We start from the raw sequence: 24,319 nt of genomic DNA, 5'->3' as shown, positions 1-24,319 counted from the left end.
CGCTCCGATCCGTAGAATGCCAGTTTTCTTTCTCCTGATAACGACGTCCTCTTGAGTAGTCCCCGCCCGGAGATCCGAATGGGGGGACTATTTTACCTCCGGAATATTTTACCCAAGAGGACGCCATCATTTAATCATACAGTAAAGCTGCATGCCCTCGGGAAAAATTACGGCTGTAGTTTCCCCTTGCTTGCAGCCGTTCGCAGTACCAGCACAGCAAGGCCGTTTTGGTTAATGTTACAAGGCCAGATCAGTCAATCATCCAGACTGTTGCCCCTGCAACTACTGAAAAGGCTGCTGCCCCTCTTCAGGAACCACATGTTTGTCTGGCCTCTCAACAGATACCCCTCCGTTGTGGTTGCACCTACGGTACGGCCATTGTATCGCTGAGGCACGCAAGCCTCCCCACCAACGGCAAGGTCCATGGTTCATGGGGGGGAGGAACTTTCGTGTGTGGTTGTGAAAATTAGAGATGTGTTCGGTATTCTGCTTCAAAATATGTAACCGGGGGGGGGGAGACGTTGCACTGGACATACACTGCACATGGCTGCTACAGTCTGATAAATCTGCTGTTACTGAAAACAGTGTATACAGCAAGTCACGCTATTGAGTGCAATGTCCAGATTTTAACGTGTTTCATTCTTATAGAATTCATTTGTCGGGGAAGATACTGAAATACGTTTGACATATGATTCAATTAATCGCGGTGATATCCTCATGTCGACCCAATTAGTGACACACCATCGTTCACAGAGGGGTTACTGTAGCATTTATCTTCGCCGCCCGTGTTATATTTCTTCTACTATGATTATCCTCGCACTCGTACGCACTGGACTCATCCCACCGTTATACACGATGATTTTGCTCAACGACGACAAACTGGAGGAAACGACACCAGAGAGACTTAAAGGTGCAGAACAGGTTTATGGTCATGCGGCCTGAAATACGTTCTGGAGGTACATCAACTTGAAGTTAGAGATAAACTTATCTTCGACAGAGACTCTGGTATCAGCACGAGGTTGGCGGTCAGCCAGCACGGGGTAATCCAGACGACAGGGTGGAATATTCTCCACAACTACCACTGTTCGTATCACAACACATGCAGTCTTCATTCGCGCTATGGTTTTCTCGTTGGTTCGTCGCACCGGCCGTCGGGATACTGAGATTTCTGTCATTCACCTTATTCACAGACGAGCCTGTCTTTACGAGGTGCGATGTCGTCAACCTTCACCCACTTGTGGGCGGGGGAGAATTCCCACTGGCTGAGCCTCAATGTGTAGGTTGGTATTATTGGCGATTCCTTTTGTGGGATTAGTCATCCTTCCACAGCGCCTCACAGACAGGACACATACTAGCCCTGCATGTGATCCTAGCTCCGCAGCCGGAATGCGTTGTTTTGCTGATACAGAGGGTAATGTAGCTACTCCATGATGGAGCTCCAGCCCACTGCTATGTTGAGGATGGAGCTAAAACACAAGTGTGTGCTGTGTTCTCATGTGTGCTTTCAATCATTAAACCTATACTGTCAAAGATTCTTTTATCTCCATTTTGAAATGAGTGTACTTTCCTCGAAGCGAATCGTCTGCTGTAACACTGTCTCAATTTGCTGTGTGCTTCGACGTGTGACAGGCCGGTATTCCGATGTTGCAGGCGCCGCCGGCCAGTACAGGCGCGAGCATGTGTCGGCGCTGGAGCCGCCGCGGTCGTCCCCGGCGCCGGTGGCGGCGCCCGGCTCCGGCGTGTCCGGGGCGGCGGGCGCGGCCGTGGCCCCCGCGCCTGCCCCCGGCGCCGCCGCCGCCGCCCCCGGCCACGGCGGGCCCGTGTGGCGCGACCCCGCCGGCCTGGTCGAGGTGCGCCACGTGCACAGCGTGCAGCACCAGCTGCTGATGCCCGCCGCGCCCCACTCGCACTCGCATTTCCACCCGCCACCGCACCCGCTCTACCAGCCGCCGCAGCCACAGCCGCAGCCGCACCACCGCTACGACCTCGAGGTGCTCGAGCGGGACCGCATCATCAGGTAAAACCAAACGGAAAGCAGCGCATATTATCTTACACGGTCCAGTCACGTTAATGTGACCGACGCCCATGTCCGACGTCAACTTGCGATAACCACTCACAGACCTGAGGTGGCAACCGTACTAGTGCGAATACGTAAGGCATGTCGGGTGTGGGTGGGTGGGGGGGGTGGGGGTGGTGCAGAAGATACTGCACTTTTCGACGTAATGTGGGAATGATGTAGCGATTTACCTAACATCCAAAAGGGCTAGCTCACTGGCTTTTGTCCCAAGGGTGGAAGCATTTCCGGAACAGCTAAGTTTGTAAAATGTTGGCGTGCCGCAGTGGTTAAAGTATACCGTGCATCACAAAATTCTCGCAGTATAGGTGTGTGGTTCGAAGAGCACCAGGTTGGGTTTGCCGTACTCACCTGGCCAGCAAACTACCTGGATTTATAAGCAATCGAGAATCCTTGGAACCTCCTCGATCCGGCTGTTCGCGCTGTGGATCCTCCACTGACGAAACTAGCGCAGCTGACCACGGCACTGCAGTCAGCATGGCTCCGCTACCCTGTCCATAGCTTCCAGAACCTCATTCTCTCTCTTCCTGCACATCTCGCACTGAAAGAGGTGGTTATTCGGAGTTTTGACTGGTGGTCGCATTAATGTGACTGGACAGTTATAGTAAATCTACTGTAAAGGAATACTAAATATTAACAAATGCAAGAATTGGATGAAATCACTCGAAATACATGACTCTTTACAACGCTGCCTGTAACCAGCTGTAGGTTCATTCTTCCACTGCGTTAAAAAAGACACTCGGCTTTTTTGTCACATTTCATGCAGGATCTGTTGTATTTGTTCATTACATGCAGCCACTGAATGTGATTTGGCCCACTTCTCCCCCTCCCTCTCTCCCCCACCCCAGGGGGCTCACCACTCTTTAGTGAGTATGTACTTGGCTACCACGAGGCCCCAGCCTTTGCAGCATTGCTTCCCCTTTGTGTGCTGCAAACCTACACTTGGACAGTCTCTTACCTTCTCAGACTTTGTCAGGTCGTCCTCTTGGTGCAGACCCTGCTTGCACATGCTTCACAATTCTGATCTTGATTTCTAGTTTCATTCCAGACGCTATCTTAATCTTCCATTAACGATTACATGGTCCCCATTATTGGTTTTTGACGTGCCATCTTTTCCAAACTTAACAGAAGTGTGCGACGTCAGGGTCTTCAGCATATCACCTGCCTTCTGCATTCCCCTTCAGGAGATTTATTATCCAGCAACGCAGGTCCCAGCCATTCGTGGATACCGGGGAAGAATCGTGCTGCCTATGACGAGATGTCGGGCGGAATTTGAACATATTTTCTAGACACCCTATATAACAGACGTGTGCTTTTTAATACACCCTTGGAGGCTGTGAATGTTCGGGTAACGACAGGATATTACCATCTGCAGTGTTTATATCTCCCTGCCGATGCTGAAGTTCCTGAGAACATACCGTTAGCATTGGTTTCTCAGGTCCCCCACATTACCTAATCTTGGGTGATTTCAACACCTATAATCCTGTGTGGGGTGTAACAATGGTCTCTGGCCGTGGCATAGACATCGACAATTTACTGGCACAACTCGACCTTTCCCTCTTAAATACTGGTACCCCCCCCCCCCCCTCCCCGCCAATACTTTAGAGTGGCACATGGAACATTCTCGGCCGTCGACTTTTGTATTTGCAGCCTACGTCTTCCTCCATCCAGCCACTGATCCACTGGAGGGTCCATGATGACCTATGTGGTAATGACCACTTACCAATCTTCGTGTCTCTTCCTCAGTGTCACTCCCCTGGACGTCTGCCTAGATGGGCTCTCAACTGTGCTGAATGGGTTGCTTTATCGTCTGTTGTCGACTTGGCTCCCTGCCGCTTGAGAGGCAGTCCAGAGTACAACTACAGTTATTCTTTTAGCAGCTGAATTAGCGATACCCTGTTCCTTGGGCCTGCCCCAATGGAAGACAATACCTTTGTGGTCCTCGGAAGTCGCAGAGGCCATTCGAGATCGTAGGTGGGCTCTCCCTTCGATGGAGCACCTCACTGCCTTTAAGTGACTGCGTGCCCAGGTCCACCACCTAATAAAGCGACGGAAACAAGAATGCTGGGAACAGTACATTTCAACCATTGGGCCACATACCTCTTGTTAGCATGTTTGGGCTAAGATCAGATGTCACTATGGATACCAGATACCTGCGCGCGTATTTGGTATTGCACTGAATGCTACCTTGCTCACTGCCATGATACAGACCCAGGGCCAGACCACATCCACAACCAAATGATCAAACAGCTACCGGTGGATCATCAGTGTCACATCCTTGGCATCCTTCACATCTTTAACCACATCCAAAGAGAGGACGAGTTCCTATCGCAGAGGCGAGTAAGCATCATTGTCCCAGTATCGAAACTGGGTAAGCACCCTCTACAGATGGACAGCTATTGCCCAATAACTCTGAACAAAGTTCTCTGTAAGTTGCTTATACGCAATCAGCATCCGGCGGCTGTGTTGGCTCCATGAGTCATGGGGTCGTCTGCCTCCATCCTGCCTACTACTGATAGTCTGGTTTCCCTGGAGTCTACCAGCCTTACAGCTTTTGCCCGTCTTCAACACTTTATAGCTGTGTTTTACACCTTGCAAAAGGCTTATGACACCACACGGCGACACCACATCCTTGCTACCTCACATGCAGGGGGTGACAACTTGGGGTACAGCACCGCCTTGGCTCCGTCCCCGGATCTGCCTGCTCCGTGACCTTTGTCAATTTCCCAAGGATGGTACCCCTTCACTTGTTTATCGTTGGGCATTTGCTGCTCTATGTGCACAAATGAAGGAAGCCACATTTATTTACACTGATGGCTCGAAAACATCGTTAGGTGTAGGGAGTGCCTATATTGTTGGCGACACCCCAAATCACTTTCGGCTTCCCGACCAGTGTTCGGTTTATACTGCGGAGCTTTACGCTGTTCTCCAGGCTGTCCACTACATCCGCCGCCATCAGCGGATACAGTATGTTATCTGCTCAGATTCTCTCAGCTCTCTCCTCATTCTCCAAGCTCTTTACCCTGTGCACCCTCTGGTCCACCGGATTCAGGACTGTCTGCGCTTGCTCCACCTGGGGGGCGTCTCGGTGGCGTTCCTCTGGCTACCGGGACACGTTGGTATCTGTGGAAATGAGGCGGCCGATATTGCGGCCAAGGCTGCAGTCTCTCTTCTTCGGCCAGCTATTCAATCGATTCCCTTCGCCGATCTACGGAGCGTTTTATGTCGTCGTGTTGTTCATTTATGGCACGCGCATTGGTCGACACTTCCCCATAATAAATTGCGGTACGTGAAAGCTTTTCCTTGTGCTTGGACCCCTTCCTTCCGAACACGTCGTCGGGAGGAGGTAATTTTAACTAGACTCCGGATAGGGCACTGTCTTTTTAGCCATCGACATCTTTTAAGCGACGATCCTCCCCCACTGTCCTCACTGCTCCCAGCTGTGGACGATGAGACACCTTTCAGTTGAGTGCCCCTATTTTAATCGGTTACGCTCCCGTCTACAGCTATCGCCTGATGTATCGTCGATTTTAGCAGATGACACGCGCTCAGCCGACCGCGTTCTCAAGTTTTATTAGTGCCAGTGAAATGACGTCAGTCATTTGAAGCTTTTTTGGGGGACAACCAACCCCTTTTCTGTAGTGGATTTTTAAGCCTTCCTTCTGCTTTTCGTTTCTCCAATTTTATGACTTTCGTTCCCATTGCCGCTGGTTTCCATTTTCGGTTTTTTACTGTTTCCTAAGTCACGGACCGGGCGCTAATGACCATAGCAGTTTTGCGCCCTAAAACCAAACCAAACCAAAACAAAACAAAAAACATGCATGGGGTCTCCGGAGTCCGCTCTCAGATTTTGTCCAGGGGTTCCTGTCGCACCATATGTTCCAGGTACGAGTTGTTGCTTCCCACAGTACCCCCACCCCCTTATCCAAGAGAATGGGTGCTACAGGGCCCTGTCCTGAGTGTCCCTTTTTCCTAGTAGCCATCAATGGTCTAGCAACAGCTGTGGGGTCCTCATTATGACCCTTGTTGTATGCTCATAACTTTTGCCTCTACTGTTCTTCGTCTAGCCTGGAAGGTGCCATACCAAAGGGGCCGGCATGGGCCTCACCCATGATTTTCGATTTTCCGTCTCCAAGACTCGCGTCAATAACTTCTTTTAACGTTGACCTCGATGACCAGCTACTCAATGTGGTGGAGATCTATCTTTTTTTAGGTCTGGTCTTTGATTCTCAGTTGACATTGACTCCCATCTTAGCTAGCTTAAGCGAAAGTGCTGACTGCACCTTAATGCACTTTCGTTGCCTGAGTAACACCAGCTGGGGTGCAGATCGCACTACCCTTCTGCAGCTTTACAAAGCCCTGATAGAATCCTGCCTTGATTATGAGGGGTTTGGCGTACAGTTAGGCATCGCCCCCAGCATTGTAGATACTGGATCCGACACAGCACTGCCGGGGGTTTCACTTGAGAGACGAATCTTTTGAACAGCTTACACGTGGAGGTTGGGGTCGATCGATTATGGATCTGGCGCTGACAACAGCTTGTTATTACCATGTATCCGGTTGATACTGACTATATTATACTTAAGTGGGTGTTTTGAGCCGGAGCGTAGTTTATAGTAAAGCAGCTGATAATTAAGTCTATTGTGTGGCAAACGTGCCCTAACAATTTGTGACGTAAAATAGTAAACACTTTCACACTATGTGCGCTGTTTCTGTGACTCTCATGTTGCGCATGTTAATCACTCGAAGTTTCTGTTGGCCGAAACGCTGAAGTTCTTTACTGTCTTGGCTACCCAACTTCACATCACGCTTAAGAATCCAAACTACCGCCTCCTGTTTCCAAACATGGTAATCCATCTTCCGCAGTAGCACCCCCGATCAAGGATTACGATAACAATATGCATCCTGTCTATGTTCTCTTCCACCTCTCCTCTGGATCCGCTCCTATACACCTCTGTGGTGCAGCACTCAACCACAACTTCTTGACCTATGACAAGATCTGAAAGACTCAATTTCCTCCCGAGGTCTCCACTGCCATTTTTTCACCATCCTTGACGCATCCCAGGGTTCAGAAGTAGTCTACAATTGATGGCTTGATGGTGACTGGTCGTGTAGGCTTTTCTTATACTCATGTGGAACATGCTGAACTGCTCTCCTTGTTGGCTGGCTGTAGTGTTACCACTGTGGAGTTGGTAGCCATTTCTTGAACTATTGATCACATCCGTTCCTGCACTAGTGGGGTGCTTTCTCACCTGCAGCTAGTCCTTGAGCAGTTCGCAAGCTCTCGTGCTGCCCTCGCCATCTGTTGGTCATTGCTATCCAGGATTCCCTGTATATTCTTGAACAGTGTGGACGCTCAGCGACTTTCGTCTGGACACTGGGCAACATAGAGATCCCAGGGAATGAACTCACTGATACCGTGGTCAAACTGGGTCTTATTCCCAAAATTCGACTTCAGACGTGAGACTCTCCAGGATATACCTGCCGACTTAAAAATGGCGCTGTAATCATTAGAATCTTCCCTAATCGCCTTGGGTCGCAGGGTCGTTTCCAAATGTCCATATGCATGATTTGATTTTCTGTGCGAGAGAACTCCAAATAAAATGTAGAGAACAGCAACAATCTCCCTTCGTAGCTTTGTATGACCTGGATAAAGCTACATTATCTGTATGTACTTAGACGATTTTGTTGTCCTCGTCATTTCTGTAATCCTGGCCAGGCCGTTGACGATCGCATGGTTGGGCACTCGGTCATTCACATAATTTATTTAAATCTGTAACGATTACTGCTGGGCTGCATACTATATGCTCACAATAACTTCGCACTTAACGCTGTGGATCCCGGGAATGAAGGAATCTGTTGGAATTGGTCAGTATTGATTTGGTTCCAGTCGGTGCCAGCTTCAGTCAGCAAATAATGTCGTACACAGTAACATTTTACGTAGTTTTCTACAATTTGTGGCAAAAACACTTCAGCGATCGTAATCTACGCGTGTCACCTTTGATTTGGTAGTACTACAGTTGCATGTTTCTTCCAAACGCCGCCTTGAGTAGTATATGAGAGGGGCAGAGAAGGGTTTCACCCACTCCACCGCGTGAAAGTCTCAAGTTGTATTTCGCACATAGTATTTGCGCCCTTTCTCTTCGCCCTTTACTTGTCAGCTATTCCATACGTAACGAGATCCAGACCGGGTGTTGAGTTTGGATATCTTTTCGGCGGAGGCCTCCTTAATTTTCATAGGCTTAGTTAAAAAAAAAACTTCTACGATCCCAAAAATGACTTGAACTGCTGTGTGTAGATTACGCTGCAACATCCGTCCTCACACCAGAATAGCTGCAAGAGGCAGTAAACCAATACAAGAATACATACTCGTAAAACAGATTGTAACTCTACATTGATTTTCTTTTAAAACCAAGTCCTTGTACCAAGGGTAATCCTTTAAATTTACATCTTTGTTTACTTCCCATATGTGGGTTGCAGCCTATCTAAACACTGTGCCTCTGAACGAATCTTAGACAGGAAATGTGTACAACCGGCACTCTTTGGAAAAACGATACATTGAGTCTTCAGTTATAAAGATCTGATCGTGCACCTAAAACTCATGCTGTATAAGGTGATTTAAGCGCTATTACGAAGCTGTGAAACTTGGACACTGTACAGCCAATACTGTAAGGAACTTCAGCGTTTCGGTCAACAGAAACTTCGAGTGATTAACATGACCAACATGAGTCACGGAAACACCGCACATAGTGTGGAAGTCTTTACTATTTTACGTCAGCTGAAATTGTTAGGACACGTTTGCCATACAATAGTCTTAATTATCAGCTGCTTTACAATAAACTACGCTCAGTCTCAAACCACCAACTGTAATATAATATAGTCAGTATCAACCGGATACATGGTAATAACTTAGCTACCTAGAAGAACTGTTGTCCCTAGATCAGTGTGATACAGCCTAAAATTAAGAATGGTTGTTGTATTTAGTGTTGCTTGCTACGTATATGTGCTGTTGGTAAGTAAGAGTGAACGCATTCGGCGACGCTCAGCAATGTGCGCCTCGTGCCGCCTGCATCATTTGGATTTGGCTTTGAAAGCCGGCGAGCAACTGCGCAATTCCCGATTGAGCGGCGGAGAATAATTCCCAATTGAGCAAGGGCAGCCTGTTATGTTAAGTGATGGCTGTCCTCTATTGTAGCACGACTGAAGGTCGTGCCACGAGAGCCGCTCCAGAGGTGCAAGCAACCGGCGCGGCCTTGGCGGCGCTATTGTCCGCTGCCGTTTACATCTCTGCCCCGCACCCGCGGAAAGACGCTTCCACCCACAAAATCATATGCGTCCAAGAAGTTGACGGAAGAAATGTTATGTCATATCGACTTGTCGAGTTCTGTGTCGTCTAGTTTCCATTTCTGTATTAACATCGTCTCTAATTCCCAGCCGCATGATGTAGCCGCGCGGTCTGAGGTGCCTTGTCACGGTCCGTGCGGCTCCCCCCGTCGGAGGTTCGAGTCCTCCCTCGGGCATGGGTGTGTGTGTTGTCCACAGCGAAAGTTAAAGTTAGATTAAGTAGTGTGTAGGCTTAGGGACCGATGATCTCAGCAGTTTGGTCCTACAAGACCTTACCACCGGATTAAACAGATTAAGGAATAACGCACAGAAAATGCACCCAGACAGTTATGAACCAAAACTTTCGCCTCGCCTACTAGATTGTCGATTATGCTGCTGAGCTACGAATGCATTATGCTACAGCTGCCGACATTTAAATACTTATCGCTGTGGATACCGCATCACGAGACGAAGTCCTTTTACTATGTCTGCAGTATTGCGAATGACGCGGGGCTCTTTTCCTTGCGTCCTTTAACAGTCCTTAAGCTCAAAGTGCCAAGAATGTGTTATTCCTTCTATGTAGTGAAACTTGTGTCAAGATTATGGGATGGGTATATGAATAAGAAATATAAAAAAAGATATAAAAAGGTTACGAATTTTGCAACCAACGCTGACAGCCAAGCTGAACCGTTACATCGTGTCTGAAGTAGATAAAAACGGCACTTGCAGTTTCAGTGGAAGATAGCAGGAGTGGTACCCGTGTCATGTCTGACTTTATTACAGAAAGCAGGAGAGTTCAGTGGACAGTTGAAGATGGAAGGAAAATTAATTTACCGGTTCATCAGACTGGCTGATTTGATTTCAACATCGCTACGGAGTTAGAAAAAAATGGAAATGATCGTATGGCATTGTTGGCCGGGAGGCCCCATTCGGAGAAGTTCGGCCGCCGTATTGCAAGTCCTTTTTAGGTGACGCCACGTCGGCGACTTGCGAGTCAATGATGATGAAAATGATGACGGACACACAACACCCAGTCCCCTGCCGGGAATCGAACCCGGGCCCCCTGCGTGGTAGGCGGTAACGCGACCGCTACGCCACGGAGGCGGACTACGGGGTTAGAGAAATTGCTGTTCAGAGCGAGAAAAACTTAGTGCTTGCAAAGACACAGCTTTTACTGTGAATTCTTCGGTTACATCGAACAATGCATTCTGTTGAGAGCATATTGTCAACACACAGTTTTTGGAGGACATCTCCTCTTTGAGTGAAGCGCTTGCTGTAGTTGCCACTCTCGTCGCCATTCTCAGTGTTTGTGCGTGTGTGATCTAATCCGATAGAATGGCCTGGGGAGGGGCCCCGAAATAGCGGGCGGCAGAGGCGTGTTGTGCCGCCCTTTAACGCCGCCCAGTGACACCTCGCGACAGGCCGGCGCGCCGCTGCCAAGTATGCCGGCAGCGTGCCAGGTGCTTTTCTGCGAACAGGGCCGCTCGCCTGCACCAGCGCCTCCCGGAATTCGGCCACCGCATGCCTGGCATCTTCACGAACTGCGGCCGCCGCTTCTCGGAAAACCCCGCAGCACCCACCATCTCAACCCTAGTGCCCCTCGAACCTTGAAACAAATCAGTTGTCAATACGGTGAATTACTACAGTGATTAATTCCCAACTCAGATCTGAGTTTTGACGTAAGGGTTACGAGCTGATATTTTAGTTTCCAAATTCCAAATAAAAGCCAATACCATCGGGAATTTTGCCCCGCCAGCGCACATATTAGACCATCTGGTAGTGCCCCCTCCCCCTATTGCACGTAGACAATGGTCGCGTCACGAGGTGTCCACTGTCACAGTCGCTCGAGGTCCACAGTAAGAGAAAGTGCCATATGCGCTTGTCCTACGTGGATAACCAAAACGTAGCGACATATTTTTTCAATCTGTCACAGTAATGCGGTACCCTGAGTGACAAATGAAAGGAAAAGGTGTTCTAAAAAATTTAAGTACATTAGTACAAAAACTGTCCCATTTTTCGAATTTTGGCAAAATTAGCTATCAAAATGTGCAATATTATGGACAGTGCCGAAAACTATAAGACACATCGCGAACAAAATAAAACCATAGTTTGTAATATTACTGTGTGTCCTTTGAGTAGTAAATGAAACAAAATACTTATAATGTATATCAACATTGCACTCTAGGAAACCAGCATTGGACTTATCACAATTTTTTTGTGGTTTTTATCCTCACAGTATTCACATCTCTGTCGTGTTTTACGTGAATGTGGTTTCCTGGATCCAGTCGTAGATCTGTGCTCCCTCGTACGTCAGTCTGCTTCCTTCTGGTTCTCTGCGTTTCGGTCTCGATCCTGGTTTCTTCGAAAAGTACATCACTTTACTCTGTTGGACATCGAAAAGTGAGAGCTTTGGGTTAGCAATTTGGTACGCACGCCATGTATTTACCATGCAGACATCATCTGGGTGAATAATGGCCAGCATCACCACTCCCTTTATCTTATCCTCGTCCTGAGAAACGATGTCTCCTTGTCCAGTAGAACAACGTTACACATTTGGGCCTTATATTCTTCGACGAATAGTGTAATTTGTAACTGCACACGCTATTTTGTCGTCCCTTCATTTCACTACGAGAACTTCAATCTGTTTGTCAAACATGTAATCACAGAATCCTCATTCCTGCTGGTTTTGTTATTTCATCTGCATTGGGTGAAATAATAACGAATATTAAGTCATCAGCCTCATGTTCATTCACTACATAGCCCTCCAGCTCTGCTAAAACTTCTTGAACTGTAAGACCATGTGGGATGTTTTATTTCATGGAATTATAAAATGTGAAAAGGATTAGTTCACTTTACCAGCTAAGCCTAGAGGAAATATCATACAATTTAAAGAAAGTAGATCTCAAAAACGTTAGTACGTTTTGTGTACAGTGTATATGATTGAATACAGTAAGGTGTGGTCTTCGATTCATGTTAAAATATTTAATTTTGTTTTAATATCTTCATTTCTAATTACAGGAACTACATCTGATATTTGAGTTTTGTTTTGCTCGTGGTAACCCACTCTTGTTTCCTCAGGACAAGACAGAAGCGGCCATCACTTCATAGAATTTCATGGTGGTCTTTTTTTGTTCTTTATGGCCCTATGTTCTGTTAATGATACCAGAGATAGCATAGAATTTGTGTATTTTGTTTTCAATGTAAGCCTGACAGAAGTTTATAATTGTATGTGTTCCTTGTTAACCATCTACGTGGCCGCACGCCCATTCACGAATTTGCAGCGGTTTTTATTTAGTTCTATGATCAGATGCCTTAGTGCCGACGCACTCTGTCAATTATGCTAAGGGGCAAAGCAGATTGTGCTATCTGTCTGTGAATCGTGTTAACTGTAAGTTCATTCGTGTTTTAACTTTCTCTGTGTGCTAGGGACGATACCTTTTGTTTTTGTTTATACCTGAATATCCGCGTGGTCTAGGGCGCCTTGTCACGGTCCGTGCGGCTCACCACGTCGGAGTTTAGAGTCCGCGTGCGTGCGTGCGTGCGTGCGTGTGTGTGTGTGTGTGTGTGTGTGTGTGTGTGTGTGTGTGTGTGTGTGTGTGTGTGTTTTCCATAGCGTAAGTTAGTTTAAGTTAGATTACGTAGTGTGTAGGCTTAGGGACCGATGACCTCAGCAGTTTGGTCCCGTAAGACCTTACCACAAATTCAATTATTCCAGAAAAACTAGCCCGGCATTTGTCAAAATTAATTTCGTTGAAGAAAAAACACACATAAAACTCACATGCAGGTTGACATCTGTAAAACACCGATGCCTGTAACACAGTGTGCTGACCCACCCGAATCTGCTACACAGTGTCTTGTACCCATACAGTGAACATTAGGTCATACTGGCAGGAAGAAATCCAGATTGATTTAATTTCCTCAAACTATATTTATAGTGCTACCTTTTGGACTCCTTCAGTAATTACGGATCTCTGCAGTGCCGTTGATTATCAGCAGTAGTTTGGTCAATACCACTGTTGATTTGGTGCAGTTCTCGTGTATGTTTATAGCCGGATTTCGTCTTTCCTCGTGTATACAACAACATAACCGGTCTGCTTATACAGGATGTCCATAAATTAACATATCAACTTACCTTTAAAAACCTTAAGACTAGATATTAACAAACGGTTTTCGACATGCTATAACTCATAAGGTTTCTTTTACCTTTAAAGTTACACAATTTTTGACGCAAGATTTCTATATATTTTTCCGGATAGGTGGATTTGACGAAATGGTCCAATTCGGTGGCCGCCACGATCCGTCAACCCCACGCCACTAGACCTCTTCCTTTGGGGGTTTTGTGAAGGACCTGGTATACCGAACCAAGGTTAGAGACTACGGACTTGAAGGCGCGCATTCACAGTGCTTTTGAACACCATGGGGATCTGCAACCGCGCGTGGAGAGAAATGGAATTCCAACTAGACATTATCCGTTCAAATAAGGATGCACACTATGATGCGTATCATTGATTGAGGAAAGAAAACTTTGAGTTAGCAAAGGTCTTGGAAGACCAATTGAACGGAATGGACAGTGTCTTGAAAGGAGGATATAAGGTGAACATCAACAAAAGCAAAACGAGGATAATGGATTGTAGTCTAATTAAGTCGGGTGATGCTGAGGGAATTAAGATTAGGAAATGAGACACTTAAAGTAGTAAAGGAGTTTTGCTATGTGGGGAGCAAAATAACTGATGATGGTCGAAGTAGAGAGGATATAAAATGTAGACAGGCAATGGCAAGGAAAGCGTTTCTGAAGAAGAGAAATTTGTTAACATCGAGTATAGATTTAAGTGTGAGGAAGTCGTTTCTGAAAGTATTTGTATGGAGTGTAGCCATGTATGGAAGCGAAACATGGACGATAAATAGTTTGGACAAGAAGAGAATAGAAGCTTTCGAAATGTGGTGCTACAGAAGAATGCTGAAGATTAGATGGGTAGATCACATAACTAATGAGGTATTGAATAGACTTGAAGAGGAGTTTGTGGCACAACTTGACAAGAAGAAGGGACCGGTTGGTAGGACATGTTCTGAGGCATCAAGGGATCACAAATTTAGCATTGGAATGCAGCGTGGAGGGTAAAAATCGTAGAGGGAGACCAAGAGATGAATACACTAAGCAGATTCAGAAGGATGTAGGTTGCAGTAAGTATTGGGAGATGAAGAGGCTTGCACAGGATAGAGTAACATTGAGAGCTGCATCAAACTAGTCTCAAGACTGAAGACCACAACAACATCATCATATCACATGCTGAAAACTTTGTTAATATTTAGTACAGTTTTAAAGATTTAAAGTATTAAGTTGTACAGAAAATTTATAGTCACCCTATATATTCACACCCAGGCCTGATCCTGCGATTCTGTACTTCTATTATACCGTAAACTACAATTTTCAGCAACCGCTCTCCTTCCTGATAAGTTTTTTATTAGGATTTTTTCCCTCGCTGACTCGTTGCAGGATGTCTTTCATTTCTTAAGCGATCAACCCATCGGATCAGCAGACTCTTGAAACACCACATTTTCAATGCTATCAGTCTTTTAATTTCCATCCTACTGACTGCTCGCGTTCCGCACCCATACAAATACAAATACTGATTTTCGTATATCATTTCCTGGCCTCGAAGTTTTTTTTTCTTTAATGTTACCAATTTCTGATTTTTATGGAAGCTCTGTTGTGTTTAATCGTTGCTACTGAGTATTTTTGACGTTGCGTCTTAATCTAATCTATTCCGTTTCTTGGAAAGCAACACCCAACCCTTTGCGTCTTATCAAAGTAAAGGATTACTTTCGTGTTTTTATTGATGTGCGTGTTACTTGCACCCGATTTAATCCTTGTTTCATTTTGTCGGCCACTGTTCCTTTGCAGAATGTAAAAAGTAAAGGCTTTAGGAGCACCTGGTGACCGGATTTATTCAAAATACATCGACGTGCTGTGGAAAAGGTGACAGTGGATGAAAGAAACACCGTACAGCCCGTTGCGCGGCATAATGAGAGGGGGAGGAGTTTTTGGAAGAGCTCCGTGAATTGGAGGGGAGGGGGGGGGGTGTTGGGGTTGGTACAGCCCGCATCAACAGGTTGGCGGCTGCTGGCTCCCGGGACGGGCCAGCAGAGCAGCAGCAGCTATTGATCTAGCCGAGCACGGCGGCGCTCGCCCAGATCTGCTACCTGCTAGACGGCCCCACCTGCGCAATTAAAGGCAGCCGAGGTCTGAAAGCGGACTTTGCCGTTACGGAGCATGCCGTGTAAAAGTGTGGTGCACTGAGGTTGCATTTAAGACGACACTCTTTTATCGTCTTTCTTTTTATTGTAAAGGCGTTCTTGACCACACGCTTCTGCTAAAAACCCCATAGTCGTATATTTCTTTCATTCCAGTGCGTCGGTTGTCCATTTCGTGTTGATAGTCGTCCTAGCTACGTCATGCCTCCTGGACCTTCCTCGATTATTAACAATTTTTCTAGAGAATTAATGTACGCATAAACAACCACAGCTCGCCTATTATATTACTGTATTTGTTTAATTTCGCTCGTTCAATGCCCTGATGGCAACTAGTTCGAGGTTTAACGAACCGCTCGGGAGGATCCTTGGCACTAAGTGGTGCGTTAGTAGTTGCCTTAACCTCACGTATTTCTACTATATGACTAACCCAACTCAACCATTCCTTCTTTAACACTGTGACTACGTGATCGTGTTCTACACTCAGTCATTTTTCTAGTCCTCTTTTCTCTGGTATCTTCATAGATTTCACGTCGACAGTTTTCCTTTCGAATATAAAGTAGTAGTTAACATCCTTTTCACTAAATGTTAAAGCTTCACGCCCGTAAAATTATACTGCCTTGTTAGATTGACATACGGGTATTTTGGACGTGCTGCAGAGCGTTCTCTCTCAGGATTTAATATACCTGTAATGTGTCGTATAGTAGCTTGCCGGATGTACATCTACACTCCTGGAAATTGAAATAAGAACACCGTGAATTCATTGTCCCAGGAAGGGGAAACTTTATTGACACATTCCTGGGGTCAGATACATCACATGATCACACTGACAGAACCACAGGCACATAGACACAGGCAACAGAGCATGCACAATGTCGGCACTAGTACAGTGTATATCCACCTTTCGCAGCAATGCAGGCTGCTATTCTCCCATGGAGACGACCGTAGAGATGCTGGATGTAGTCCTGTGGAACGGCTTGCCATGCCATTTCCACCTGGCGCCTCAGTTGGACCAGCGTTCGTGCTGGACGTGCAGACCGCGTGAGACGACGCTTCATCCAGTCCCAAACATGCTCAATGGGGGACAGATCCGGAGATCTTGCTGGTCAGGGTAGTTGACTTACACCTTCTAGAGCACGTTGGGTGGCACGGGATACATGCGGACGTGCATTGTCCTGTTGGAACAGCAAGTTCCCTTGCCGGTCTAGGAATGGTAGAACGATGGGTTCGATGACGGTTTGGATGTACCGTGCACTATTCAGTGTCCCCTCGACGAACACCAGTGGTGTACGGTCAGTGTAGGAGATCGCTCCCCACACCATGATGCCGGGTGTTGGCCCTGTGTGCCTCGGTCGTATGCAGTCCTGATTGTGGCGCTCACCTGCACGGCGCCAAACACGCATACGACCATCATTGGCACCAAGGCAGAAGCGACTCTCATCGCTGAAGACGACACGTCTCCATTCGTCCCTCCATTCACGCCTGTCGCGACACCACTGGAGGCGGGCTGCACGATGTTGGGGCGTGAGCGGAAGACGGCCTAACGGTGTGCGGGACCGTAGCCCAGCTTCATGGAGACGGTTGCGAATGGTCCTCGCCGATACCCCAGGAGCAACAGTGTCCCTAATTTGCTGGGAAGTGGCGGTGCGGTCCCCTACGGCACTGCGTAGGATCCTACGGTCTTGGCGTGCATCTGTGCGTCGCTGCGGTCCGGTCCCAGGTCGACGGGCACGTGCACCTTCCGCCGACCACTGGCGACAACATCGATGTACTGTGGAGACCTCACGCCCCACGTGTTGAGCAATTCGGCGGTACGTCCACCCGGCCTCCCGCATGCCCACTATACGCCCTCGCTCAAAGTCCGTCAACTGCACATACGGTTCACGTCCACGCTGTCGCGGCATGCTACCAGTGTTAAAGACTGCGATGGAGCTCCGTATGCCACGGCAAACTGGCTGACACTGACGGCGGCGGTGCGCAAATGCTGCGCAGCTAGCGCCATTCGACGGCCAACACCGCGGTTCCTTGTGTGTCCGCTGTGCCGTGCGTGTGATCATTGCTTGTACAGCCCTCTCGCAGTGTCCGGAGCAAGTATGGTGGGTCTGATACACCGGTGTCAATGTGTTTTTTCCATTTCCAGGAGTGTATTTTACGTCTGTTTTATTGCCGAGACTCACAGGAGAGGATGCATCAATTAGTTATTTTTTCCCTTAATTGTCACCAGGTATTCTGTTTTGCCTCATTACCACGCACTCATTTTTCTCAGCAATTCTCCAATTATATGTAATTATTGTGATTACTTCTGTTACGTAATTGATAATTATTGCTACATCATCCGCGTGGCAAGTTCAAAAATGGTTCAAATGGCTCTGACCACTATGGGACTTAACTTCTGAGGTCATCAGTCGCCTAGAACTTAGAACAAATTAAACCTAACTAACCTAAGGACATCACACACATCCATGCCCGAGGCAGGATTCGAACCTGCGACCGTAGGGGTCGCGCGGTTCCGGACTGAAGCGCCTAGAACCGCTCGGCCACCGCTTACATCCTTTGCAGTAGAATGCGTTTGGGGTCAGTATTTGCTTATTCTTCATTCGCCATTATAGGTGGGACGGTGTACTCTTGTCTCAGTTTAATTTACATCTTTTAATTTTCTGGTTCTCCTACTGTTATCTTTATTTATAAGAAAGTTTCTTCTATACACATTTGAAATTTTAAGGTGATTAATTTTGATAATACACCAAATTCTCTTAACGACCTCTAGAATTGTTCTTTGTTGTATACTGTCATAGGCTTACGAATTCCATGTGGTTACCTGTAATATATTCTCGCGTCATCGCCGTTATTTGGTTGAGTGACTAGATGATACGTTGTATTGGATTCAACATAGGCAAGTCTACGTCCCTTTTCGGTGCGATGTCAGGCTACAAAGTGTGAAATTGTCACTGCAAATTCAAGCGACCGTAATTAGACGGAGGTGACAAAACTCTGGGAAAGCGAGCTGAACATATGCAGATGCGTTACTATCGCGTACACAAGGTATAAAAGCATAGAAGGGTAGTGCATTGGCGGAGTTGTCATATTCACTCACGTGATTCACGTGAAAAAATTTTGGCCGCACGACGGAATTAAGACTTTAAATGCGGAATGATAATTGGGCCTAGACGCATGGGACATCCCATTTCGGAAATCGTTAGGCAAAGTTAGGAATGTGCCGAAATACCATATTTCAGGCATTACCTCCCGGCACGGATAACACAGTGGCCGGCAGCCTACACTTGACGACCGAGAGCAGCTTTGTTTGTGTAGAGTTGTAAGTGCTGACAGACAAGAAACGTTGCCTGATATCAATCAGTGTGGGACATACGACTATCATATCAGTTAGGGCAGTGTGGCGAAATTTGGAGATAATGGGCTATGGCAGCATACGTCCGCTTGTGGCTCCATTGTGGTGTGGGCAATGTTAACATGGAACGGACTGGATCCTCTGGTCAAACTGGACAGCTCATTGACTGGAAATGGTTATTTCGGTTACGTGGAAAGCATTTGCAGCCATTCATGTAGTTTACGTTCCCAAACAACGATGGATTTTTTGTGGATGACAATGTGTCATTTCACCGGGCCACGATCGCGATGGGTTTGAAGAACGTTGTGGACAATTTAGGCGAATGATTTGGCCACCTCGGTTGCCCGACATGAATCCCATCGGCATTGCAAATCGAACATGTCACCAGATTACCAACATGAACCACCCCGTGAATGCACTGTAGATCCGTCGCACACATTTTTCCCAGTGATCTTTACTTGGAGAAAGTTGTTCTCCTCTGATGTGTGACACTATTCTTTTAAGAGGAGCACATCTCACTTCCTCCGTCGTTTATTTTCGGTTTGTGTGGAACCATTGTGGCTTGTGTGTTTTTCTTCAGGATGATTTCTGGATTGCTGCATAGACCACGGTACATTCATTTCCTCATTCTTGTCCGACCACTTCTCGCCCTCATTCTAAAACGATTTAGATTCCCGTAGGATGTTCAACCGTAGATTCTTCCTTCATCTCTTCCTCTGAACAACGAGACGCATTGTTGACATACTGTTATGTTATGTAGAGGAAGCTACATAATTAGCTTATATCAGGGGAAAAAGTTTGAAGAAGGTATAGTGTTATTCTTAATTATTTAAACAGCCATTAACATAAGCATGTATTCCATCGCTTCTTTTGTATTAACTCACTTACGATGAAACGCGACAGAGGATTCTCAGTATCATTTACATAACACTGCTGTGGAAGTCTTACCTAGATTGTGTGCCTTAAACCTTGAGGTTAGCTCAGTGGGCATCAGCGGATCACCGATAGAAACACCACATTTATGCTGCTGCGTGATCATTGTTTTGCGGGCTGCGTATTTTTGGATATGTGAATGTTACAGACAAGGAATTGCTATTGGTAAACTCACAAAGAGCGAGAACCAGTACAGATAGGAACAAAAACTATGGTTCATTTCGGGAAAGGCAACCGAGTATTCGGCCATTGAATGGAGAGTTGCAGCAATTAATAACGCCACGCGTCTTTTTCAGGGATCGTCCTTACTGACACAAAATCATTAGTCTTTGATTCATAGCAGCAGATGCGGTAACAACAGTTAAGTATACGCAAAGCTTTTGAGCAAACACCATGTTATCCTGTTCGAGAGACTTTCATGGGGAAACCGAACAAATATGTTTAAAGTCCAGTGAATGATGTGATAACCATTTGCAAGTTTTCATTACAAATACTGTGTTCAGAAATTTCACAACACTTAAATTCAACACAGGATTTAGTTGGTAGTTGTAATATCCACAGTACAACTGACAATCAGAAACCAGACATGCTGACTCTAGATGATATTTTATGATAACTTTTGCCACGACTTTGTTTTCCATGTAGTTTCTTTTAAAGAAATCTTCTCGCTTCTTGTGTATGCGCAGCTAGTTGTCTGATGGATCCTTTTGTCTGATTGAATCTATTTTCTACGACAGCAGTAACAAAAGTAGTTACTACCGTCCATTTGGAGATAGTCGGGACACAGCCTTGGATGATGGAGAAGGACAGTGGTTGTGAATTTGTTTTGAGGACGAGAATGACAGCGCCCCCCCCCCCCCACCCCCCCATCGCGTTTGTCGTAACATTTTCCTCTATTGTTTGTAGAAAATCGACGTCACCGAATAACGATCTGAAGCCCTCTTCTCCCATACGTGCAATTGGAAACTATTCCGAGGTCCCGTCATTTGTCAGTGGGGAATTCTAGATAATCTGTAAGAAGGCAGATTAGCAAATGATGCTGATGATTCATTTTTCAGGCAGGAGCAAAATTTTACTCCATTATTGCTTACTGGACACCCACAGCGTCAGAGAATAGTAGACAACTTGGGAACGTAAACGGTCGAGAAGGCTCTCCTTCTGTGGTAAAAGGCCGGGCCACCGACTTTGTTCCAAGTGAGGCCCAACCTCTATCTCAATTAACCGTATCCGTGGCGTATTACGTTAGAGCGTAAACTGTCGAGAGGGCTCTCCTGTGGTAAAAGGCCGGGCCACTGACTTTGTTCCAAGTGAGGCCCAACCTCTATCTCAATTAACCATATCCGTGGCGTATTACGTTAGTGAAACTAATTAAAGCCGAGTAATGTCATCCGACGACACAAACTTTGTTCGCCGCATGGAGGGGAAATTGGAAAACTTAAAAAACAAAGTTGGGGAGATTTAAAACAGGAAAGTTGCGGGGCAGAGTCTTTTGAGGGGTGCGCCTGGAAGTTGTGGCACTCTGTTCTGCGCGCATTACGCCGTCGCTCGATAACCCGGCCAGGGCTAGAACACTCATCCGTCGCTTCTCTTTTCTTTGTGCGAACACCCGCCGCTGTGATAATACAAGGTACACGGGAAGCTGGCGGAGCTCCGCTAGGGGCTGTGTGCGTGCATGAGTGACAGAGCTATTATTTTAAGCGTTCTCCATTTGCTAGTGCCTGCAAATAGATAACAAGTAAATCCGATAAACAAATCCCTACCATTAGCACTATTTCTTTTCCCTACTTCAACTCCGTTACCATCTTCGTCGTCGTCTTTTGTATTATCTCCGACTTTTTGCACCTCGTTTCCTGTTAACTGTAGAATTTGATTGATAACTTTTTCGATGTTTTATATGTTTGTACATGTATAGTTTAAATTTGCCCGCTTTCGTTAAAGAGTCAATTTCATTCGATGTATGATATTTAATAGCCACGTCCGTGAAGGTAAAAGTTGCATAGTCCATAGGCAATCCAAACTCGGTGACTTTAGCAAATGGGGAAGCAGTGAAAGATGGATTCCTGCTGCCTTAAAAGTGTAAAGTTTCATCTGGGGATAGCAGCCATTGAAAATTGAACAGTGCATAAGGATCCAGATACCGGCGTCTTCCACGATTTTAAAAAGAGGTTAGTAGCGTCTCAATAAAAAAAAAGTAATATAACTAGACCAGAGTTTCCCAAAATGTGTTCCGCGGGAAGTAAAAAACTATTAATAAGCCGCGTGTAGTGGCCGCGCAAGGTGCCATTCACGGTTTGCGCGGCCCCTCCTGCCGGAGGTTCGCGTCCTCCCCCGGGCATGGGTGCTTATGTTGTTCTTAGCATACGTTAGATTAAGTTAATTTAAGTAGTGTGTAAGTCCAGGGACCGATGACCACTGCAGTTTGGTCCCTTAGGAATTCACAGGTACACTATTAATAGCAAGGGGTTTTTCAGAAGTTTAGGCGATGCTATTTTTTTAAAAAATCATTGTGCTCTGTGTTATTAGTTATTATGTAAAACTCAGGTAATTACTGAGTGAGCAGGTTTTGCTCATTTTTAAAAAAAAATTTCTATTAACCTTCAAATTAACGAGTGTTCCATCAAAATACCAGCATTCTCAAACGGTTTGGCCAGAGGAAAAATTCGGGAATCATTGAACTAGGCTAATACAATAACAAGCCAGAACATTACGACCACCGACCTATTGCCGACATACACCTTACGAGGAGTGACTGCTAGTCAGATACAGACAAGGTGCATATAGCATCAGTGAACGTGCTGCCCGTGTGTAGAATGGGGTAGACACACGCAATGTATCTTGAGTTTGACCGAGGGCAGATTGTGATGGCTCGGCACGAGCATTTCGGAAACTGCACGGTTTGTCAGGTGCGTTCGAGGAGTGCTGGTGGCGAAAGTAAGGTGAAACAATGTCCAGACGTCGTGGGGTTGGGCGGCCACCCTTCATTACAGATGCCGGACGTTGCAGACTGGGCAGACTAGTAAAGCATTACAAGCAACGAGCTGTATCTGAGCTAGTATCATACTTTAATGCTAGACAGAGAACAAGTGTGTCTGAACACTCCTACCGATGGGCCTCGGCATAATGCTAGACAGAGAACAAGTGTGTCTGAACACTCCTACCGATGGGCCTCGGCATCCGACGACCCATTCGTGTGCTAATGTTAACACTAGGATTTCGGCAACTACGTCAGAGGTGGGCACGTGACCTCGGCACAGGAGTTTATCGCAGTGGCAGAGCGTTGCTTGGTCTGATGAATCCCGATATCTTGTTCATCATGCCGATGGAAGGGCGCGAATCCGTAGTCTTCCAGGAGAATATGTTGCAGACCACGCGCACCCCTTCATAAAGATCATGGTTCCCGACGGTAGTGGGTATTCCAGCAAATCAAAAGGCGAGGCGTGTGTAGAGGTTCGAGGAACAGTGTGGCGAGATCCAGTTGATGTGCTGCCCCCTCCCCCCCCCCCCCCACCCTCGCCCTCCCTTCCCCCCGCAGATCTGAATCCGATCGAACGCATCTGGTATGTGACTGAAGTGGCGTCAGATAGGATCTGCAAAGTGCACTGTGGCCAGCACGATAGTCATCTATTAATATTTACTCCGTGTAGTCCCAAAAACCTCCGAAATAGTGTTTACAATTGCATTCAGGTCTTGGTTACACGTCGTCATCTGATCATGTTAAGTCATCCAAAGGATTGTGCGACATTTTTGTTACTTTGGTTATAGACCCTACAGGCATCATGGCGAACAAATATATCTCAAGTTTCTACTAAGCTCGAGTATATAAATCTCGTTGTTCTGATTTCTTCGCAAACAATGATGTGAGAATTCCACTTCTTTCTATGTAAACTAATGTGATTTCTGGGTTTAAATATCCACGGTTATCTTCAGATTAATTGTTGCACCAAACTCTGAAACACATCATACTATTAAGAAGTTTCACGTGCTGCAGCAATGGAACTGTGACTTCCTGTAAGTAACAACTGCTTTAGTAAAACAGTTTTTCGTCTCCCGATAAAATGAAAAAAATGAATGGTTATATCATGAAGGTATTCTCCAAAAGAATAAATGTGTTTTATATCACAAAGAATGTGCCGGTTTCAATAGCAACAGTGGAAGTGTAATCGAAAGAAACGGGACATTATTGGCCATTACTTCGCTTGGAACTTAAATTAGTTTTTGTCTTTTTTGCGTGTCTTCATTGAGACTTCATTTCTTTCCCAATAAATACCCTAACTTTTAAAACTTTTCAACTGAGCGGGTACTTGGGTGGTAGATAAAACCTAGATAGGTTTAACCTTTAGGTACTGAAGCCAGATGTCGTCTTGCATTTCGTAATCTGTTATGTATGTTAA

General features: G+C 46.2%; 1 protein-coding gene across 1 annotated transcript in view; it reads left to right on the top strand.

Moving 5' to 3' along the window:
- Positions 1-1,842: 1,842 nt before the first annotated feature.
- The window catches only part of LOC124803296 (lysine-specific demethylase 3B), a 147,223-nt gene continuing 124,746 nt past the window's right edge, over positions 1,843-24,319 (top strand). Inside the window, exon 1 of the mRNA XM_047264478.1 lies at positions 1,843-2,017. Within this exon, the coding sequence (XP_047120434.1) occupies positions 1,887-2,017 (131 nt within the window). The 5' untranslated portion in view covers positions 1,843-1,886. The remainder of the gene's footprint in view (positions 2,018-24,319) is intronic.

This window comes from Schistocerca piceifrons, chromosome 6 (genome assembly GCF_021461385.2).
Source record: "Schistocerca piceifrons isolate TAMUIC-IGC-003096 chromosome 6, iqSchPice1.1, whole genome shotgun sequence".
In the NCBI taxonomy this organism is placed as follows: domain Eukaryota; kingdom Metazoa; phylum Arthropoda; class Insecta; order Orthoptera; family Acrididae; genus Schistocerca; species Schistocerca piceifrons.
The sequence above is the reverse complement of the archived record's forward strand: the minus strand, read 5'-3'. Positions and strand labels throughout refer to the sequence as shown.